The sequence below is a fragment of the Xenia sp. Carnegie-2017 genome, unplaced genomic scaffold, assembly GCF_021976095.1.
Source record: "Xenia sp. Carnegie-2017 unplaced genomic scaffold, XeniaSp_v1 HiC_scaffold_1, whole genome shotgun sequence".
NCBI lineage: Eukaryota > Metazoa > Cnidaria > Anthozoa > Malacalcyonacea > Xeniidae > Xenia > Xenia sp. Carnegie-2017.
In genome coordinates this window covers 5,889,585-5,909,966 of record NW_025813402.1, presented here as the reverse complement: position 1 = coordinate 5,909,966, position 20,382 = coordinate 5,889,585, and the positions used below count along the sequence as shown (strand labels likewise).

Sequence of the window (20,382 nt, the reverse complement as noted above, 5' to 3'; positions counted from 1 at the left end):
TGAGCCCGGTAGCCGTGATTCAGCCAGGTGTTAAATAATTTTGGCAAATGGTAACGATTCAATTCTTATCATCAGATAAATCTTCTCAAGCACTTTTACAATATTCTGATTTAATAACTTCTCAAAACATTTAAAATTGAAACAGCCAGTTTGCCCTTATTTGAGAATTACAACCGGAGTGACGTGTTGTGCTTCGCAAACAGTTGTAATTTTTAACCTTGAAGTTTTGGCTCTTTTCAATCCCTTGAATTCATCGGGCTAGCTCGCTATCCAGGCCAGCTCGCCTCCATATAAACAGGCCCTAAGGTGGCTCTTAGTCGTTCCATTGTTAAAGCATGAAAAATTCAACAAGACAACGGAAGATCTTTTCTGATTGGTTAAATTTATAAGGTGTAACAATGAACATTTTTTTCTGACCTTGCTTGCTGTTCTTTATTTGATTAAAATGTAAAAAGGGGGTTAACCAGCCTTGTTCAAAGGTTGGAATATAAAGGTTAAACACTGGATAAATTGAAGTGAAACACAAATATGAGCTTGACATGTGTATACTATTGAGTAATTTTTGAACATACTTTGCGATCGAGTAGATTAATTTAGATTGATAAGTTTATAACTATGTATTGCATTCAAAAACCAGCCCACTCGTAACACACCTTTCATTATACTTTTTACATGAATAGTAAAGCAAATTTTTTAGATGAGTTAGTGAAGGTAAAGCTGTTTCAAATGAAACATGATGGACTGCCCATTGTCGATGTGTATAAATATTTGTTCTGTGTTTTGATCATGTGGGCGAAAGTTGCTACAGGTTCTTGAATAACCTCTAACCTCTTGTCATCCCCATAAAGCAACCAATTGGTTGAAAATATTTGCTTGCATTGTCTCTGTCTACGACATACTCATTTTTTTAAGAAGTGTTGCCCGATCGGAAACACATCGCATATATTAAACCGAATTTCCTGTCTGAAAGTCTCGGATCATTTAAAACGAATAATCACGAGATGCGACTTTATTACGAAATAAAACTCGGCAGCATTTTTAACGAAGCTGATTTGAAATATTTCGTCTAAAACTTTGGGAGATCATAAGCTGTCAGCACAAGTAAGTGTTAACAACTATAGATGTTTCGTAGATCATGATTTAGAAAGATGATCTTGAGACTTGCGCCCCTTAGAATATTTATTTAGGGCCATAGTTCTTTTGGCTTTTCGTCACAAGTTTCGATAAAGTTTACGTGATCGTAAGCCACACGTTTGTAATTGTTACATATTTTGACTTTAACAAGAAACCTATTTGAAACCTTATTAAAATGTACATAAAATGATCGCCGCACATGGTCATTATCGTGATCCTTTCAAAGATTAAACTGCGTGCAGCATTTTGTTTTGACTTGTGGCGTTAATCGAACAGTTTGAAAAAACAACTATCTTCAATAGGAACACCGCTGAGGTTTATTATATATTAAAAGGTGAAACAATGCATGCTTCACTGTAAATATCCAATATCGATTATCGTCGTTATAATATCTACGCATCAGATGATATGTCTATTTTTGTTGTAATATTATTTGAATGGTGTAAGCAGGCAGATGAAGTAGTTTCTTCTTCTGCAATGGTGCAACTTTGATCATGATTGGTTGAAGTTATGTTTTTATCATAAAGCTCTCTTTAAAATTTGTTTCTTGTTTGTAAATTGAAATGAAAATAAGGAAGGCAGTGCGTATCCGGCTACATTTTGCTGGTTGTTTGAGATTTGCATAAATACACCAGCCTTTGTTGCTTTTTCATTCTTTGTTTGCCCGTCCGTCATGTGAGCATATACAGTGTTCTTACGTACATTATAATCACCGCTGAAGTACGTCGAAAAATTATTGACAAATTCAAAAAATATTCATGACAAATAAAGCACAGATTCCAATTCAGGCATATGCAATCTCACGAGGCAAACTTGACGTAAGCGCTTCATCAACATGCTTCTGCGTGAGAGAAAACTGACTCTTACAGTGTACTAATGACTCATCGCATAATTTAGTAATGACTCGCCCCAGTCTTTTCAGGTAATTGCCACATGTTGTAAGCTTATTGGTTGCGTCATGTTTGGTGATTTAAAAATTCCGTTCAGGGGTTGATGTAAATTGGCCTTTTGCAGCTAGAGGACACGTGCTTAGGTAACGCCATACTGGAGAGCACGCTTTCCATTAAACAATGGCGAGTACAAGGCAATTTAATATGTAGAGTAAATTTTCTTTGTTTTTGTGGCGATTTCGGCTAGACAACACTAACATGGCGTCGAATCAAGGTATGTGACAAGCAAAATTTTTCATCAATTCTTTTTCTTGACTTTTTTTAATCGAAAAATGAATCACAAGTAGGAGATTTGGCTTTGGGGAAGGTATTAATGATTAATCTAATGTATTTTCATGTTTTTATGCATGCTTCTCCAGATGATTCGTGTACCGAAAGTAAAGACATAAGTTCTCTTCCTAACTTGACTTTTGCATTTGTCGAGAAGTATGCAAAAGAGTTGTCAGGATGTCAGAGTACCGCAAAGGCCTACAAGTTTTTTGCTGAACCTGGATATTTACATGAAATGAAAGGTAAATTGCCAATCATTGTTCGCGTTTTCTTTAGTTACTAAGCTTACTTTCAGAGTGTGATTAATTTGATCTCATAAAAATTTTAATATTCTTTTGTCAGTTACAACCAAGGATGATTTAGCTGTCATAAATGCTCAATGCTATCGATCAATGAAGAAAAATGAGCCTCCACATGTACTTGAAACCAAGATCAACATTGTTAACAGTTCAATTTCTGCAAGGTGTTCATGTGTAGCTGGTGTTGGGGGATACTGCCATCATGTCGTTGGATTGCTGTTCTTTCTAGCCCATTGCAAACAGCTAGGTCTTCGCTCATTGCCCGATTCATTGACATGCACTAGTATGCCTCAAAGATGGAGTGTACCCAGAGGAAAAAAGATAGAACAGAAGAAGATTCAAGATGTGCTTGTCAAAAAACCAAGAGCAGGGGCTAATTTCACCAAATTTATTAAAAGCACACTATATTCACCTTCAAATGTTTATTTACCAATGACAAAAGAAAATTTTGATGATTTTGAAAGCAAACCATTAATAGCAAGTATACTACCAAGTGAAAAGAACCTTGCAAGTATCCCACTTGTGCAAAGTAAATTTGGAGAAGTTCCTAAAGGATGTGTTCTTTCTTACCAGCAAAAGCTCTCTCAAGACTATGTTATCAATGATTTCAGTTGTACCAACTTTCCAACACTACCATTGGCTTTAGCGGAAATGAGATTTAAGAATAATTGTTCCAGTTGTCTCACAAAGCAACAACAAGCTTCTTTAGATGCTATAATGATTACTCAAGAAGAGTCACTTGATATCCAAGAGAAAACAATCACTCAAAGTGCAAACAGTTTGTGGCATATGTTAAGAAGTAAAAGAATCACAGCAAGTAAGTTTGGGATTGTTGCAAGACGGTCGAGGGATTTTGAAAATCTTGTAAAACAGCTCAATCCATCTCGTCATGTCATAACTGCAGCTATGAAAAGAGGCATTGATTTAGAATCTACAGCTGCAATGGCCTATGCTAATGTTGCTAAGAATGGGTCTATGAATCTATTTCCTTCTGGATTAATTATTCATCCCAGATGTCCTTGGTTGGGCTGCAGTCCAGACTGATTGGTATATGACCTACAAGCAGCTGAGAGTTGTTGCAACCCTTTTGGATTGTTGGAAATCAAAGTTGTCAAGGAAGGTGAAAATGACTTTGCTAATGTTAGATATCTTTCAAAAAATGTGGCTACAAATGGCTTTATTTTGAAGAACACTGATATTTACTTTTACCAAGTACAGTGTCAGTTAGCTTTGACAGGTCTTGAGTGGTGTGACTTTTTTAGCTACATAAGTGACACACATTTTGTTTGCAATAGGATTAAATTTAACAAAGACTTTTTTCAAGAGGCAAAAAATGAGGTTGATGGTTTTTATTTTCAATATTTTTTAAAGTGATTGTCGTAAACTTGTGATAATTTTCTACAATTTTGTGAAAATCTCTTTTATTCTCATAGTCATAGTCTGTTACATGTTTTTTAGCTACATTTAATTCTTTTTGACAAGACAACTGTAATCCAATATTTACAATTGTTAATTCTTACTAGGATCAGAAATTAGTGGGCCTTGGAAATTGGTAAGCAAACATGCAACTGTGTATATTTGATTAATTGACCCCAATGAATTAAGTGGTATATCAGAATCAAAAATATGATACTCTTTTATCCTTCGATAGCCCTTTCCACATGTATGCGACACTTGCAATTTCTTTGGTTTTGAACATCATTTTGAGTAAACTGAACATTACTCTCTAAGAAGGGGAATATTAAGTATTGCTTTCTTTTCTAATAACAGATATTCTATATCAAAACCTTTGTCTGCCATTATTGAATCTCCCTCCTCAATTAAATCTAAGATGCCACAACACCTAGTTATGTCTTTATCTGAGATTGCTTCAGTATATAACCCAGATACAAAAGAGACTGCCCCATGAGGAGAGATCCCAACCAAACCTTTAAGGGTAGTGTTGCTTTTATAGCTTGAGTATAATTGTGACTGTAATAATAAGGAGCTGGGAGTTTGTACGAAAATTTCTGTGCAATCTATTATAACTCTAGTACTTGGGTAAAGCCTACGAAAACACTGGGGCATGTAATTATTGACATTTTCCCTAGAAGGCCAGATTACTTGACATCCCAACATGAAATATAAGTAATTGCTCCATGTAACTATTTTTCGGCTAACAGTGGATATATGTATTTTAAATCTGTGAGCAAGGTCTTGCTCAAATAAGCCCAATCTAATACGAACCAGGAACATAAACAACTCGTCTATAACTAGCATGGTTTGTGCTTTTGGACGACTTTCTCTATCTCCTGTAGCATAACAATAGGTCATTCTCTCAGCAGTTGGTTTTATGATTTCATAAAAAGCCTTAATGTGTTCATAAGAAACAAATCCTGTGTAGAATCTGACTAAGTCATTGTTAGTTGAAAATCTTTCTAAACCAAATTTGGATAGTGCTAACTCCTCGGCAGCCTTCTTGGTATTTTCAATTTCTTTATGTGCTTGGGCCTTGAATGCATTCATTTCTTCCATAACAGAAGCTGTTTCTTCCTTACTTTTTTTTAATTCTTGGGTTTTCAGAATTACCTCCAATCTTAATCCTTCCAACTCTTCTTGCATTTTTAGCAAAGGATCGACTGTGCACACTTCACTGCCAGTTTCTTCAATTGCAGTTTCTTCAGTTTGTGTCCCTCTAAAGCAAATAACATTTTAATCATTAAGAAACAAGGTACAGGTGAAGGCAATAATATAAACTTATTATTGACAATTCCGCATACCCAGTACAAGTGCGAATTAGTTTTCTTCTTTTTGGAGTCATTGAAGACCAGTCAAATTGGCTGGGAACAGACCCTTTTTTTAATAAACACCGTCCTGCATTATCAGGATGTAGGTAATCGTCCTCTAAAAAGTGTCTCGAGCAAACCCTTGTGCTGCTTGATATCTTATAAAGTTAAAACAAAACATAGCATTAGTGCGTATTTATTTACAAATGATGCACTATCTAAGATTCACTGAAGAAATATGCAAGAGCTTTTTTTATAATAATACAAAGCTACCTTGAAATCAGGCCCTTCGTCTCTTCGTATTTTGACCAGCCAAAGTTTACGGGTTTCTTTGCCGTCATTGGCACTTGGAATGCGATGGAACTTCAGGTCTTGGTGATATCTGGAATCTCCATTACATAGAGGCACACAACAGTGGTAACTTGATCTTTTTTTGGCTTTAAAGTCGCTGAGCACTGAAGTTTATTTTGAACACTTGCGGAATCTTCGAGAATGAGTGAAAATTTACTCCTTTTCAGTTAAAAGTCAAGAAAAAGAATTGATGAAAAATTTTGCTTGTCACATACCTTGATTCGACGCCATGTTAGTGTTGTCTAGCCGAAATCGCCACAAAAACAAAGAAAATTTACTTTACATATTAAATTGCCTTGTACTCGCCATTGTTTAATGGAAAGCGTGCTCTCCTGTATGGCGTTATCTAAGCACGTGACCTCTAGCTGCAAAAGGCCTATTGTGGCTTTTTCAATTCGGTCAAATGCTTTCCTTCAATTCAGGAGACAGAATTGTTTAAAAAATGCCCAACAAGTTTCAAAAAGACTGCTTGGATGCGCACAATGAGTACCGTCGTGATCATGGTGCTCCCCCCCTGAAATGGTCGTCAAAACTTGCCAATGATGCCGACAAATGGGCCAAAGATTTAGCACGGAGGGGAGTCATGCAACATTTCAGCTCTCGTGATCAAGGCGAGAATATTGCATATAAGTCAGGTATTATGACAAACAATTTGTTTTTCTGCAAGTCTGTGTTGGTGTCTGTAAAATTTGATGGCTCCAAGATTCTCGGATTCTCCTTTGCCTATATCGGAATTTTTGCTTGTGTCCTGCTGCGATTAGCACACACTGACCTGATATCGTAAAATTAATGTGTGCCTAAAATAGAGATTCTTCTGTTTGTTAACGACCTTTGTTTGCGTTGTTTACAAGACACACACATTCAATGATTTCTTCTGTAAAATTTTATGTTCTCGCATTCAGGAGGAGATCTTACAGGTCAACGTGCCGCCGAAATGTGGTACGAAGAAATCAAGGATTATCGTTTTAATAATCCTTCTTTCTCGTCAAAAACTGGTCATTTTACCCAACTAATCTGGATTGGCTCACATGAATTTGGCGTGGCGATGGCAACGGCTCGTAGCGGAGCCCATTTTGTTGTTGCAAGATATTTTCCTGCTGGTAATGTTATTGGACACTTTCCTGAAAATGTCAAGCGTAAAGGATCAAAATTGACCAACGCTGATAGAAATGCAGGTATTTTGTTCTGACATTGAAACGTGTGCGCATCTTATTTGCATAATGTCTAGAAATGTAACAATGTAACTGATACAGCGGCTGTTGTTGTGTTTTTATACCAGTTGTATTTGGAGTTTTAAAATTTATTATTTTTAATTCGAATAATTTGTTGGCAAAACCGGGTGCTCTGTTTTGTAGATTTTTAAGCCATTGTGTTTAAAAACTTCTGTTTAGCATCAGCTAGCAAGCCGGGAAATTTCAAGAAAGACATACTGGAAAGTCACAACCAATATCGACGTCAACATGGTGCTCAACCACTACAATGGTCGTCAAAATTAGCATCGGGAGCAGAACAGTGGGCCAAACAACTTGCAAAACAAAACAAAATACAGCATGGAACGGGAGATTTTGGAGAAAACATCGCATATATGTCAGGTAAGATCAATTTCCGGGAAAAGTAAATTAAATCTTTAATCATAGGTACGTGTGGTACTTAAGATTTTAATTGAACTAATTTTTTAATCATTTAACCATACTTGACGCAAATTGTCGTTTGTAATTACATAACGAACATACACTATGATATAGGTGCTGAATTAACCGGGAAGAAAACTACGGATATGTGGTACGAAGAGGAAAGTCGATATAATTACAGAAATGCCAGATTCAGCTCGAATACCGGACATTTTACCCAGGTAGTGTGGGCAGAAAGCACGCACATAGGAGCAGGAAAAGCTGTGTCAAGCTCTGGTGCACAGTTTGTTGTTGCCAGGTATTCACCGGCGGGTAATGTTCAAGGAAAGTTTGCAGAAAATGTTAAAACTAAAGGTAGTGCGATTAGTGGCGGAAATCAAGGTAATGTCTCTTATTTTAACTGTTGCGATGATTTCATATGCTACTACTTGCTCAGAAAGTATTTTTCAGCATGAAGCATCAGTACAATATTTATATTTGAACAATATAGCATTTAATTATTCTCAACTTATACTTTGATTCCAAATTTGTGCATTTTAATGCAAGCGTGAATTGGCAACAAGCAACGTGAAAAATTAGCAAACAAACGGTTTGACAACTAATTGTAAAAATCAAAACTACGCATTGCGCAGTTTCAATTTTGATTCCATCATATCAGCAGATTGCAGTTACTCATGTTATTTGTAAAAACGGAATTGTCGTTTTATCCTGTTTACATATATTTACAGGTTGCTCATGTGTTATTCTATGAAAAAATCTCCATCATTGGGTCATTGGTTACATGTTCACGTTTTAATAATTAAATTCTGTTTTTGATCACCTAATGATTTGGGTTGTTAGTAAATAATTATTTTCTTACGCACTATAAACACATTGAAGAGGTTGAAATCTTGATGATAATTGCTAGCAAATACAGTTAGACAAGTTACAGTATCACCAGTGACGTAGCGCCAGCCCGCAAATTTGGCCGTGCTATGTAAATGTCAGATCATTATCATTATTCATTTCTATAGAAATCTATTGTTTTTACAATGATTGAATACAGAAAAATTTACATAGCAGGACGAAATTTGCGGGCTGGCCATGTCACTGACTATCACCGTACACGAGAAAATTTGTGGCAACGTTAAATATTTCAAGCAATTCCTTAGATAGAGTAAACACTTCTATTTAGACATACAGCAATTGAAGTATTTACAATGATAACTTTTTATCTTGTATTCTTGCACATAAGTGTGTCTATATTCACTAGAAAAATGGTAACTTAACACAACGAGTAACTCGTTTTGAATAGTGCATATGTGTAAAAATTAAATTATGACTTCGGACGCTATAGTTGAGTTGTTTTGTAATTTTAAGAATACATGTGTTAAAGATGCTCATAAACAAAATCCCCCGACTTTGACCGCTTGAGAAGTCGAGAGCAGCGAGAGTTAATGAGAATCACTCGTCGCTGCATTTACAGCAATAGTAGGATGCTGATGTATCTCGTTCAGGCTTTCAAGGATTCTTTGAGTCGACTCGTGTAATTCACCATACAATTCAAGCATCATCGGCAAAGCTTTCTCATAGCAAGCAAGGGCAGCAGGAATGTCGGAAAGATATTCGTATGCTTGACCAAGATTGCATAGGTTTAGAGCAATCTCTTTATTGCACGGCTGTTCGGCGTCTTTTAACATGTCCAAAGCTTGCTGAATATACAAAATAGCATTTTTGTACTCCTCCTGTTGATAATATACGTTGCCTATGTAGCCAAGAGTCTCTGCAATGCTAGGGTGTGACGTGTTTGCTTCGTATAAAATGTACTTCATGTCAAGAGACTGTTTTAGATAGTTTAGTGCATCGTCCAGGTTTCCAAGAAGTGAGTGAAGATAACCAAGGTTCGTCAAAGTTTGCGACATTTCCGAGTTTGCTTTGTCTTCGCCTTGAATGGACATATACAGAGCAAGTGCTTCTTCTAAATGTGACTGCGCCTCATCGAATCTTCCCAGCTTAATGAACGTTACTCCCAAGTTGTGCAAAATTTCTGCAAGATCAACCGATGATGACCAATCCGTTTGTCGTAATATTTCTAAAGATTCCACCATCGTCTCGGCCAAAGAATATGCCAAAGGTTCCAGTTTGCTTTCACTAAATATGAATATGAGCTGCGTTGTTACATGCGTGCGCACTATTGTTCGACAACATGAATTTAGAAGCCGCATAAAAAAACTTCAATTGACCTGTTCACAGAGACCCATTATTCAAAATTGTAACTAAATGCAACATTATACATCATTATCAAACATTTTAGAAGTAAGATAACTCTGCAAATCCTTTCTTTCAGTTGTCATTGTTTAAAGGTAAAAAGTCAACTTTACACGTTATGTGTCATTTCTTTTATTGTAAAAACAACTTTTTTAGTCTGTGTTTACAATCGTGAATTTTCCATCAAGAAAAGGATTGTGTTTACTGTAGTTTCTTGTGCACCATGTACTGAACTATTTTCTTTTGTCTCTTAAACTTACCTTATCATTTCCAGTCCTCTAGAGCAGCTCTCAAAGGCTTTCTCGTTGAACCCGAGCTGTCGATAGACACGACCCAAACTGTTCAAGCATTCCGCAAAATCGTCAAGTGGTTCGCTGTGCTCATATATCTTCTCAAATGTCTGACATGCTTCTTCAAAATATGCCATCGCTTTGTGAAAATCTTCCATATCAACATGAATGTAGCCAAGATCCATCAAGGCTTTACATACATCTCTGTGAATGAGAAATGTACCCAGTCCAATACTCATAAATTGTCAAAATATAATTTCGATCCAATAATTTCTAATAGCTCTGAAATGCGAGTTGCACATACAACTACATGACCTGAAGTGTGAAACCAACCTTGAGTTGGTTTGTGTTGTGTAAAATGGGTATTTTTTGTTGCGATGAAACATGAAAGTTTTACAACAATGAACGGTTCTATGTCTTGACCAACGTTTTCTCCTGGTACTACAAACTAAGTATTACGATTTATTTATCATTTACGAAAATATTTAGTCAAACCTCAAGAACATCTTTCCCAAGAAATAGCCAATCTGTCTCTGTTTCTCATGACCGTTGCCATGTTCAACACTCCCTAATTTTAAATGCTGGTTTTTATGAGCTTCAACCCTTTCTCTCCCAGCTTTACAGTATGGTAACATCAAGGAAACCATCGAAAAGTCAAACAAAAATCTTGGGAAGTAAAGAGTTAATGTAAAAAGATTTGTATTACCTATTTGCAAAATCATCTTCATGAATCAAACGGAACATCTGCAATGACTCTTCATAGGCTTTCTTTGCCAATGAAATTTCTTCGTTCTTTCTATAAGCCATACCAAGACTACGAAGTACCATAGCAACCTCTGGGCATAATGGTAGTCCGCGACACAGCAAACGTTGCATTTTCAAAGCCTCTTCAATGTAATTGATGGCCTTCACACAATCCCCTAAGTGCAAGTACATATGCCCAAGATTGTACAGACGATCAGCAATATCCGGATGTGCGTCCATGTGACCGTACAGTTGTCGTGCATTAGACAACGCATGCTCATAAAGTATCACAGCTTGCTCAGTGTTGCCTGCTCCATGATAGCACAACGCGACGTTGCTTAGCGATGCAGACAAGTTGGGATGTACTACACCTGTTCCGTATAATGAAAGCATAATCCGATAAAGCTCTTCATAATTGTCTAAAGCTTTTTGGATGTCTCCATACAATGTATACACTGCAAGCAAACTGTTCAACGTTGTGCAATAATGAATGGGAATGCTCCACTTCCCAATATCATTGATCATATCCATCGCTTTCTCATAGAAGACTCTTCCTGCAAGAGATCACTATTTGCTAAGAATGCAGCTGCAACTCCCTGAAAGGACGTTACTATATCAATGGCGGCTGTGTTTTCACCATATATCGCCTTTTTGTGGATAAACTTTCAAGATGAAAGTCAAGGGCTTTCTTGTACTCTCAATTGACATATACGAATTGCCAAGCTCAAATAACGAATTTGCAAAGTGTGAATTTGCCGTAATTTCACCGTTGTATTTTGCATTGAGTAATCTTGCTGCTTTCTCGTGACAATGAACTGCTTTTTGCTTGTATCCCAAGAGGCTATAAACATGTCCTAACTTGGAAAGTTTCTCAAAAAACGTCGGAGTTTCTGTGAAGGGTTCATTAAATTTGTTTTCGATTTCAGAAACAGCTTCCTCAAGACACGACTTTGCTTTCTCATAATCCATCAGACGGATATAGATACTTGCTCTGATCTCGGCTCTAAAATAGATTAAGTTGGAGTTAAAGCTATAGCAAAAGTAACATTTATTGCTTGCAAAAAGAACAATCACAATTCTGGGGAAAGTCTTGTGCTTCATTAATTAAGCAAGTCGGTAAATTGTGTTAGTTAGATTGAGCAAATACATCGTAGTAGCGAGCGATCGTCTTTTTTATTTCAAAAATATTTTCTTCGAGTCAGTCTTGATAATTTGGTTGCGCATCACACAACCACACTCCTTCACATCACAATTGAGTTTATTTTAATCTCCAAACTAGACAAAATGTGACTGGACTTCGCTGAAATCTCAAGTTTGCTGCACCCAGTGCAGAGAAACCGTTGCACAATTCTTGGCTTCAGTTTGAACGAAAGAAATGTTAACACGAACCTTTCATCGAAAAGATTATTTTCTGTGGTAAATTTTCTATGTCTGTGTGAGCTTTCGTTGAGCAGCAATGTTCGGACAGCTTTCTGAAGAGGTAAAACAGTCATAAAAAAACGTGTGATGACATCAGTGTTTGAAAGGTGAATGACTTCATCCATTTTCAACTTTTCAACTTGGCCAGTTAATGTTATGTTAACTTCTGCTTCAACAACATCTGACATTAGAGTCGTAACCCTTTCTCGTTGTGATTTGTTAGCTAAATATGACCGCAGTCTAAACTCTGATGCAATGGCAAGTGCAAATTGCAGATTGTGTGCCTCCTCGTTGTTAATCAAGTTCTTTTCGTTCATCTCTTTTACGGCATTCCAAGGTACCCGAGTATTCAAGTTAAAATACAAAGATAGACTGCTGACGATCAAACTGGGAAAACGATAGAGGTCTTTTTTCACGTTAAACGCCTTGCCTTCCTCGTTCGAATCGATGTTCATGTCAAAATTGTGCAACGCCTCGTGCAAAGAGAAAAATCCCCTTCGCGATCCATTTGTCCAAGAATTTCCACATTTAGATGGTGTTTGCAGATTTTCCTTGATTTTCATTTCATATTCCTGAAAAAGTTCTTCGTCACCAGTAATCAACAACGAAGATACCATGACATCCGCCAAGTGATAACCTTCCTTGATAGCAATTTGCTCAGACTGTAGAGCGGCCATTTCTGTTGGTGTTTTTATAAGCTCAAGAGCATCTTTATGTTCTGTTTTCTTTCTCCCCAGAGGCATTTTGCTTGCCCACGGCATGGCTGCATCGAAGCAGAACCCCCTCGGTCCATCATCGTAGAACCACTTTCGGGACTCATCTTTTGAGTAGAAATCGTTTAGCGAGACGATACCCATCGATGGTAAAATGGTTTCACCAAGATTAATTACTTTTATGTGTAAGTAATGTGTCAAATGACGAAAGTACGCTATGTTTTTCTCCGTATTCTTGCCTTCCTCAATAAGAATCGCAAACTCCAAATCAGAATATGGTGTCATTTCCTGTCTAGACAAGGACCCCAATCCTATGACAGCATAGCAACAAGGTGCACTTCCTAACATTGACTTGCATTCTTCCAGCAACGTTCGAACAACATCACACATTCCATCAGCAATATCTCGAAATAGCGACCGAACCAAAGTGGTTCTCTCTCTCTCAGAAGGCACACGTTTGTCGGGATGTAATAGCTTTATTTCAAAACCTGAATTGGAATCGATATTGCACAAGACCCGCTTGCAGTGTTCACGAATTTTGTCAGTAAAGCTTTGTGTTGAAGATCGTTTTCAAATGCAGGGACATCTATTTTTGAGTTTGTAGAAAGGACATTCTTAAGAAACTGTTTTTCTGTTTCTTTAATGAGCAAAAGCAGCGTTTCTTTTTGCTGGATTTCCTCATCTTGCAGCCTACACAGTGCCGCATTGTATAAGGCCACTGCCTTGGCAAAATCTTCCCCATTTTTATATTTTTTTCCATATTCCAAGTAAACACTACCCAGACTTTTGAAACATTTTTTTGCTTTCTTTATTTGCCCTGCTTTACCGTGGACGAGTTTTAGAGCTGATGTCACGTAAGACTCAGCAGCTTCCAGATCTCCACTGTCGAACGCGCTGCCAAATTTTCTCAGCCAATCATCAAACCTAAAGTTGCATAAACTTGCTTAGAATTATTATTAAAATTACGATCGTTAAAATTGGTTCGAATACATTTTGTAAGTAATAAGTATTTGGTTAAATATGATATATCAATTACCCATTCGTAATGTTGACAGATCATTATTTTGATCCAAATAGAATACACAGAATAACGCAAAGTAATGAAAAGGTGTACAAATACACAAACTATTAAAGCACTAAATTTACCTTGGAATGCATACAATGAAATGAATTGCATTCTATATGTACATGAGAACACATGGAACATTCAACAACGGAAAATAAAGAAGCTGTGTAGAGCAAACACTCAAAACATAAAGAACTAAATCATTCGAAAAGCAAATGATAGAGCCAAATTCTCATGTCGTAGCCAAACGATCACAGCCATAACAGTTCGTTATACTACATATTGTAGCCGTACCTTTCATTTTCTTTATCATCCATCCGATGTCCGTCTGCATTTGGCTCACCATTCAAGTATATTTTAATGCAGTCGTATAAGAATATAACCAGGTACTTCTTTCTGTTGAGCGACTAGATTCGCAGACAATTTTGTGCAATTGCTACTATTTTCGTCTTGCAAATCTTGCTTTCACTTTCGTGTCTTTCCACTGACTTCATACAAAAAGTGGTTCTAAATTAATTTACATCGAATGGTTATCCGTATCGTAACAATTTCCTTTGACGAGTGCCATATTTCGCATTACTGTGTGCAATGAAATGAATTCTACCGAAGTCATATTTCTTATTTCTTTCTTTGTTATCGAGATCGAGGGACGGGTGATCAAGCACAAGAATTTTGTGAATTGTTGTTATGTGTGCTTCCACTTACAGAGTAGAGAGTTCTTTGTAGGGTCATTGAAATGGTTAACGGTAAATCAAAACTTTGTCTCACTCATTTTATTTATTGGAAACACATTACAAAAATTAAAAAATTGGTTAATATTTTTGCTTTCGAAACAAAAACAAGACAAGATTAGACAACCTTAGCTTCCCTCCAATGTTCACCTATACTATTCTTGATCAAGTTCAGATAGACGCGAAATTTCGCCCGCTGCTGAGAAGCTATTGTGAAAAAGATAAAAAAAAACAATTCTTATTATGGCTTGTCCACAGTTGGTTTCATCAGAAAGACTCGGAAAATATGTTGTGTGTTATTTATTCATAAAATAAAAATGGGAAAGTATACATTCCTATTTGACATTTGAAATTTCAAACATGGCAAAGCTTTTCATTTAATGTTCTCTCATTATCATATGTAATTTTTCTGTTGTATTTAAAAGAACGGCCCTTGTTCTTTCTTGTCGTACAGAAAATACACCGAGGCCGACCAGCATCATTTTCATTGTCGAAAGTGTTTTATTGTGCATTTATTAAAATTGTCAGAGCCGGTAAAGGATTCGTGTCTTGTCGTATTTTTTTTTATTTACTTGTACTGTAGATTTTAGACGTCAATTAAACTAATTAATCGCGCGCGCTATTTAAATTTTGATCATGTTACTACTAATTAACCATAATTGACGTAACAATTGTCATGTTTTATCGCTTTCTTGAATTGAAATTATTCGCTCTTTACAAATGAAAAGAAATAAGACTGAAGATAGCAACAGTGTTGCACAAATAGAGGAATCTGCATCCAACCCTGTCTTGGCGCCATCTAGGGTTAATTTTGAAGAGGAATTCCCGGATACTATCTCTGAGCCAGGTTTCGATTTCATCAAAAATCCATTCAAGTTAAAGCGCAGATTCTCGAAGCCGTTGAGGAGAATGAGCAGGAGTATACAAGAGTATGATCTCCATGATTTAAGTCGCGCTAATTTGTTAATGAAAGAAGCGGTAGAAGCTGCAGATGACTTTGAGAGACCTGTTGCTTTGTCAGCACGTTTGAGGTATCAATATAAATAATATTGCTGACTTGCTGTTATGAAGGGATCATATGCATGTTCATGTAATTCTAATTTTTTTTTCCATTTCTTTTTTCATGGAAATATTGAAATGTTTTTCTTCACACGTTCAAGATAAAATTAAATAATCCCCTTTATGTACTTTGGTTGAATTATCATGATGATCATGATCATGATGTAGTAATGCAATGAAGCAAAATCACTTCTTACAGAGATTATCTTCGAAACTTGAGTATTTCTGGCGAATCGGATCAACCGTTCGCTATATCGTTTGAGGATGTTGCTGCTGCTGCATATAGAATTCGCAAAGGAGTAGTGAAATCACCTTGTGAGGTACAAGAATTTTATTACTGCAATGATAAAGTTCTCAATCAAAATTCAAACGAAACCTCATCGCTGCGAAATATTTTTACTTCAGAAAACCACCATACCCGAACTCGAAGACATCGATTTGTATTTTAAGAAGGAGTTTTGTCATGCTACTGGAAGGTAAGTATAAACATCTTTTTCGTCTTCTGCTGATGTCTAGAACTGCACTAATTTCTTATTGTCATAAAAACATGAAAACCTTACTTTGAAATAAGTAATTTTTTTTATTACATTTGTCATTTGTTAATGTTTCAGTTTTAAGGAACGTGGAGCAAGAAACACACTACTTCTCCTTACAAACGTAAGGGATTTTTATTTTTACTTCGATATGAAAAGAATTTTCTCAATATTGATGTGACAGTATTTTGCCAAAACATGCAAGAGGATCACAATTTTCTCATCTTTTCTAATTTGCATATTTGTCGGACTTAGATCGTCTAGGCTAGCGCAATCCTGATAAGGACTGTTGTTTGTTGATATTCAGAACTACACCTTCCTGGACGATCTTAATCCACAAACATGTAATGATAAGGTCGGGATAAAATCATTCACTTTATCGTCTCGTTTGCCAAGTTGAAGGAATCACATAATTGTGATAAGTGAATAAATCGCGACCATTATATATTGAGGCAATTATACTGCATATTTTTCCCAGGAGCAAAAACAGAAAGGAGTTATAGCTGCTTCAGCCGGTAACCACGCTCTAGCTTTGGCATATCATGGAAAATCTTTGAATATTCCTGTGACTGTGGTAATGCCAGAAAATTGTACTATTGTGAAAGAAATGAAATGCAGAAATTATGGTGCTAAGGTTTGGCAAAAAGGATATGATTTGGCGGAGGTTGGTCAAAATTCATAACAATGATATTTATATATTTGTATTTACGATGACTATTTTGCGCATACTTGCAAGCTTAAGTACCAAGCTTATGTTCAAAAAACCAGAATCAAAACTGATATAAAAGAACGTTGGTGTAAATTTTCTGTACATGTGAAAGAACATGAAGAGAATGAAAATCAATTGCTCTGAAGTTTACGACCTTAAATGACTACCTTGATAAAATGAGATTGCGTTGGATCAAATGGATGCTTCGCTTTAACTCTTATATAATCTTAGTTTTATTGTGTAACTTTTGGAATTGCTGTTGTATGTAGTTAAATGTAACAATTATGGTCTTGTGTCCATGTTAAGATGTTGTCTCATATTTGCATTCAGGCGAAGGAGTTTGCTATCAAGCTTGCACGTGAAGAAGGAATGATGTATGTTAACGGGTAAGAATTATTTTTGCGGTCAGATCTGCCAATAATCATTCCAAAGTATTGTCATCAATTAAATCGTGATTGTTTGTAACGCTATTGGGCATTTTTGTTACAGATACGATCACCCTCACATTTTGGCTGGTCAAGGAACCATTGGATTGGAAATTCTCGAGCAAATTGAGAATGTCGATGCAATCATAGTTCCTGTTGGTGGTGGAGGTTTGATAGCAGGAATTGCTGTCGCAATCAAAAGTTTATACCCACATTGTCAAGTTATTGTAAGTTTTCTTCAATGCACGGGGAGCGTTGTGTAGTCAACAAACAAAATAATACACTGACTCCTATGAAATAGTATGAATTATGATTTATGGATACAGTTGTATGACAGTTGTGGTAAGAATGGTCAAAAACAAACAATCGATGGTAGTATAATCAATCACATGTATTCAATTCAAAAGTGAATGTTTAGTTGCACCATTTTCTCGCTGACAACTCAGTAAAATGTTTGTACCACTTGCTCATCGATGGTACTTAGGATAACCGTAAAACTCAACACATGTGGCTTTTGTGTGTATCCCATCAATAAAGTCGTGTACTATTTTTTCGTCAACTCGATTCCATTTTCGTCTCAACAGGGTGTTGAATCAGAAATGTGTCCTAGTTTCAAAGCAGCATTAGATGCTGATAGACCTGTGAAAATTGATGCTCATCACGCTTTGACTCTTGCTGATGGTAATAATTTGCACTAATACGTAAAACTGTCATTTGCAAAAATATAGGTAAAAACAGGTGTCAAATAAAAAAATTTCACTTTCCTAGGTCTGTGTGTTCCGAAAGTTGGTAAAAACGCCTTTGAAATAGCCAAAAATTTTGTGGATAAAACAGTTGTTGTAAGGTAATGAAGTTTAACGAATGTCTTTGTATTTCACGTTAACATGTTTATTTGTCATGTTAATAATATACAGTTCCTCTTCAATATTATGTTTGTATAATTATGGCTTTCTGTTTTGTTAACAGTGAGGATTATATTGGAATAGCTGTACTTCGACTGATGGAATACGAAAAAGCAATTGTTGAAGGTTCTGGAGCTGCTGGACTTGCGGCTCTTCTGGCAGGACTTCTTCCAGAACTTAAAGGCAAAAGGTATCACAAAACAGGAAAACAATCAGAGCGTCACTACTTAAGTCGAGACTGATGTGATATTGCCGTATTATACATTTATAAATTCCATAACATTATAGTTTTTCAAAGTTTATCTGACTTTGTACAGTAAAGAAAATTTTGAATCATTTTAATTTTTTGCTTTTTTGATGTTTGGTAATATCTTTTCACAAGATCATTGAACTATATCAAACACTCATCTAACTTATGTGTGTGATATACAACGCTGTATATGCAAATCAACGTTATTGAGTGTCAATATTATTTTAGAGTTGTCGTTCCATTGTGTGGGGGAAATATCGATCCCACGATGCTCGGCCGTTGTATCGAAAGGGGGATGTCTTCTGACGGTCGCTTGATTCGTTTTATCGTCAATGTTAAAGACAGACCAGGTGGAATTGCCGAGTTAACGCAACTGGTTGCATCCATTGGAGTTAGGTACGTAAATTTTGAAAAACTTGAAACATATCAGTGTAGTCCGCAAAATAACAGCTTTTCCACTCAGTTATATGTTTTTTCCTTCGTTTAATGCTTTTGTATAGTGTAAATTTTCAATGCTCTTGGTTTGTTCATCTCAGCAACCGAACTTGTATTTTGTCGTTCATGAATATTTGATTTGAATAAAAGGAACAAAAAAGATTTTTAATGCATTTATTTTACAATGAGAAACACGTGATCAATGTACGACATTTCATATCAATGAATATTACAGCATAAAAGATTTGTATCACGAAAGAGCTTGGATGACATCTGGCATATTTAGTGTTCAGGTACATGTATATATAGTTTGCATTCTGTCACAGCTATATAAGTATTTGTTAAACTGACAAAACTGTCTATTGCGATTAGATAAAAATTATTGCTGAAGTACGAAACAGAGAGCATGGTTTGGATCTTCGACGACTCTTAACCAATCACTATCAAGAAGATATAGTATGGAATACTGACCGTTCTGCTACATACATGCATTCTATATAATGCCCTGCTAAACACTATACACTTGATGTTTATTTCAGTTATATATATATGTGGGTAATAAACAGACGATAAAGATCAATACAGCTAAGCTTGTCTAAGCTCATTTATTTATAAGAAAGAACGAATTAAGCTATGGCGCAATATTGTCCAATCAACAAGCTACATAAATAGAGCGGGCCATGAAATTTTGTGTAAAGTTTATGCATGATTTTTTCTTCTTCCTTCGGATGGCACAATTGTTAAAATTTTCCTTATATGCTTGCGCGCTTGTGCTATCTGAATTTTTATCGCAAAAAAAGATAATGGTTTCTTTCGTCACAAGAAAAGCTCATTAAGATATGAAAGATGATTAGTGACTCGTTCATCGATTAAACACGTTTGGCTGCCACATTTAAGTTATTTCATTATTATATTGTCGGACGTAGATTATGCAGACAAGCTGAGACAACATGCAATGCACGCATAGTAAAAATTTTACGCTTAATAATATGACTTATAACGGATCTTTTGATCATTTCTAAAATTTATTGCATTGAATGCCATTGAATGTGAAATGTCTCGAAGTAAGATTGTAGAAAGCAAATAAACTCTGCCACGAACCAATGCCCCACTTGTTGAGGTTTTTGTTATACAAATCGTTCGTCTGTAGTTGATCACATCGTTCATTTGTTTGTTTGATTTCCTTTTCTTGCGAAGACTTTTTTATGATGATAGTCGTTGCTCTCTTAAAAATTCCACAAAAAAAATCTACTTCACCGGAGGACGAAATACAGCTCCGAATATAACAGTTTAAGTTCAAAAGGCATTTAAATCATTGCATTTATAACGCTTTACTTACCATTTTTTTCTCGTCAGTTGATTGTGAAATAGTTCACGGTTGTTGCCAATCGGCAACTTTATTGTCGTCTTTGTCACGATTGACAAATGAGTCGATCAACATAATGGAGCCTTGAAGATG

General features: G+C 36.1%; 4 protein-coding genes and 1 pseudogene across 5 annotated transcripts; 3 read left to right on the top strand and 2 right to left on the bottom strand.

The window, feature by feature from the left end:
• The first annotated feature begins 884 nt into the window (after positions 1-884).
• LOC124433411 (cell wall protein PRY3-like) lies at positions 885-8,735 on the top strand. Of its 2 annotated transcripts, XM_046983171.1 has the most exons (6): positions 885-1,101; positions 6,192-6,404; positions 6,672-6,944; positions 7,161-7,361; positions 7,515-7,781; positions 8,129-8,735. In XM_046983171.1, exons 2-6 carry the CDS (start codon positions 6,212-6,214, stop codon positions 8,149-8,151), a joined length of 957 nt encoding a protein of 318 aa, XP_046839127.1. In that variant the 5' UTR covers positions 885-1,101; positions 6,192-6,211; the 3' UTR covers positions 8,152-8,735. The 2 variants fall into 2 exon arrangements, with proteins under 2 accessions (XP_046839127.1, XP_046839136.1); XM_046983180.1 differs by lacking the exon at positions 885-1,101 and having other exon boundaries at positions 6,173-6,404.
• On the top strand, positions 1,113-4,152 carry LOC124433400 (annotated as a pseudogene).
• LOC124459414 lies at positions 4,373-6,000 on the bottom strand. The gene is made up of 4 exons (XM_047008864.1): positions 5,985-6,000; positions 5,692-5,882; positions 5,413-5,576; positions 4,373-5,327 (listed from the first exon to the last, which is right to left on the bottom strand). Exons 1-4 carry the CDS (start codon positions 5,998-6,000, stop codon positions 4,373-4,375), a joined length of 1,326 nt encoding a protein of 441 aa, XP_046864820.1.
• On the bottom strand, positions 8,274-14,678 carry LOC124459310. Its single transcript, XM_047008827.1, is given in 7 exon segments — positions 8,274-9,530; positions 9,908-10,141; positions 10,433-10,640; positions 10,642-11,243; positions 11,319-11,684; positions 12,071-13,737; positions 14,174-14,678. Coding segments are annotated over 6 exon segments (3,240 nt in total). The 5' UTR covers positions 13,204-13,737; positions 14,174-14,678; the 3' UTR covers positions 8,274-8,833.
• Positions 14,679-15,330: 652 nt separating this feature from the next.
• LOC124458708 (L-threonine dehydratase catabolic TdcB-like) lies at positions 15,331-19,512 on the top strand. Its single transcript, XM_047008551.1, has 13 exons — positions 15,331-15,641; positions 15,851-15,989; positions 16,075-16,145; positions 16,281-16,326; positions 16,681-16,866; positions 17,242-17,297; positions 17,401-17,563; positions 17,921-18,017; positions 18,105-18,180; positions 18,303-18,428; positions 18,717-18,884; positions 19,159-19,216; positions 19,296-19,512. The coding sequence occupies exons 1-13, from the start codon at positions 15,331-15,333 to the stop codon at positions 19,422-19,424; spliced, it is 1,626 nt and encodes a 541-aa protein (XP_046864507.1). The 3' UTR covers positions 19,425-19,512.
• The last annotated feature ends 870 nt before the right edge of the window (positions 19,513-20,382 follow it).

Bases quoted from the DNA above. Each gene is read 5' to 3' on its own strand.
- LOC124459414 (XM_047008864.1), bottom strand. The intron at 5,577-5,691 runs GTAGCTTTGTAT...TAACTTTATAAG, and splicing joins ACGAAGGGCCTGATTTCAAG to ATATCAAGCAGCACAAGGGT. The intron at 5,328-5,412 runs GTATGCGGAATT...TATTTGCTTTAG, and splicing joins CTAATTCGCACTTGTACTGG to AGGGACACAAACTGAAGAAA.
- LOC124433411 (XM_046983171.1), top strand. From the start codon at position 6,212: ATGCCCAACAAGTTTCAAAAAGACTGCTTGGATGCGCACAATGAGTAC. The intron at 6,945-7,160 runs GTATTTTGTTCT...ACTTCTGTTTAG, and splicing joins CAACGCTGATAGAAATGCAG to CATCAGCTAGCAAGCCGGGA. The intron at 7,362-7,514 runs GTAAGATCAATT...ACTATGATATAG, and splicing joins AAACATCGCATATATGTCAG to GTGCTGAATTAACCGGGAAG.
- LOC124458708 (XM_047008551.1), top strand. From the start codon at position 15,331: ATGAAAAGAAATAAGACTGAAGATAGCAACAGTGTTGCACAAATAGAG. The intron at 15,642-15,850 runs GTATCAATATAA...AATGCAATGAAG, and splicing joins GCTTTGTCAGCACGTTTGAG to CAAAATCACTTCTTACAGAG. The intron at 19,217-19,295 runs GTACATGTATAT...TATTGCGATTAG, and splicing joins CTGGCATATTTAGTGTTCAG to ATAAAAATTATTGCTGAAGT.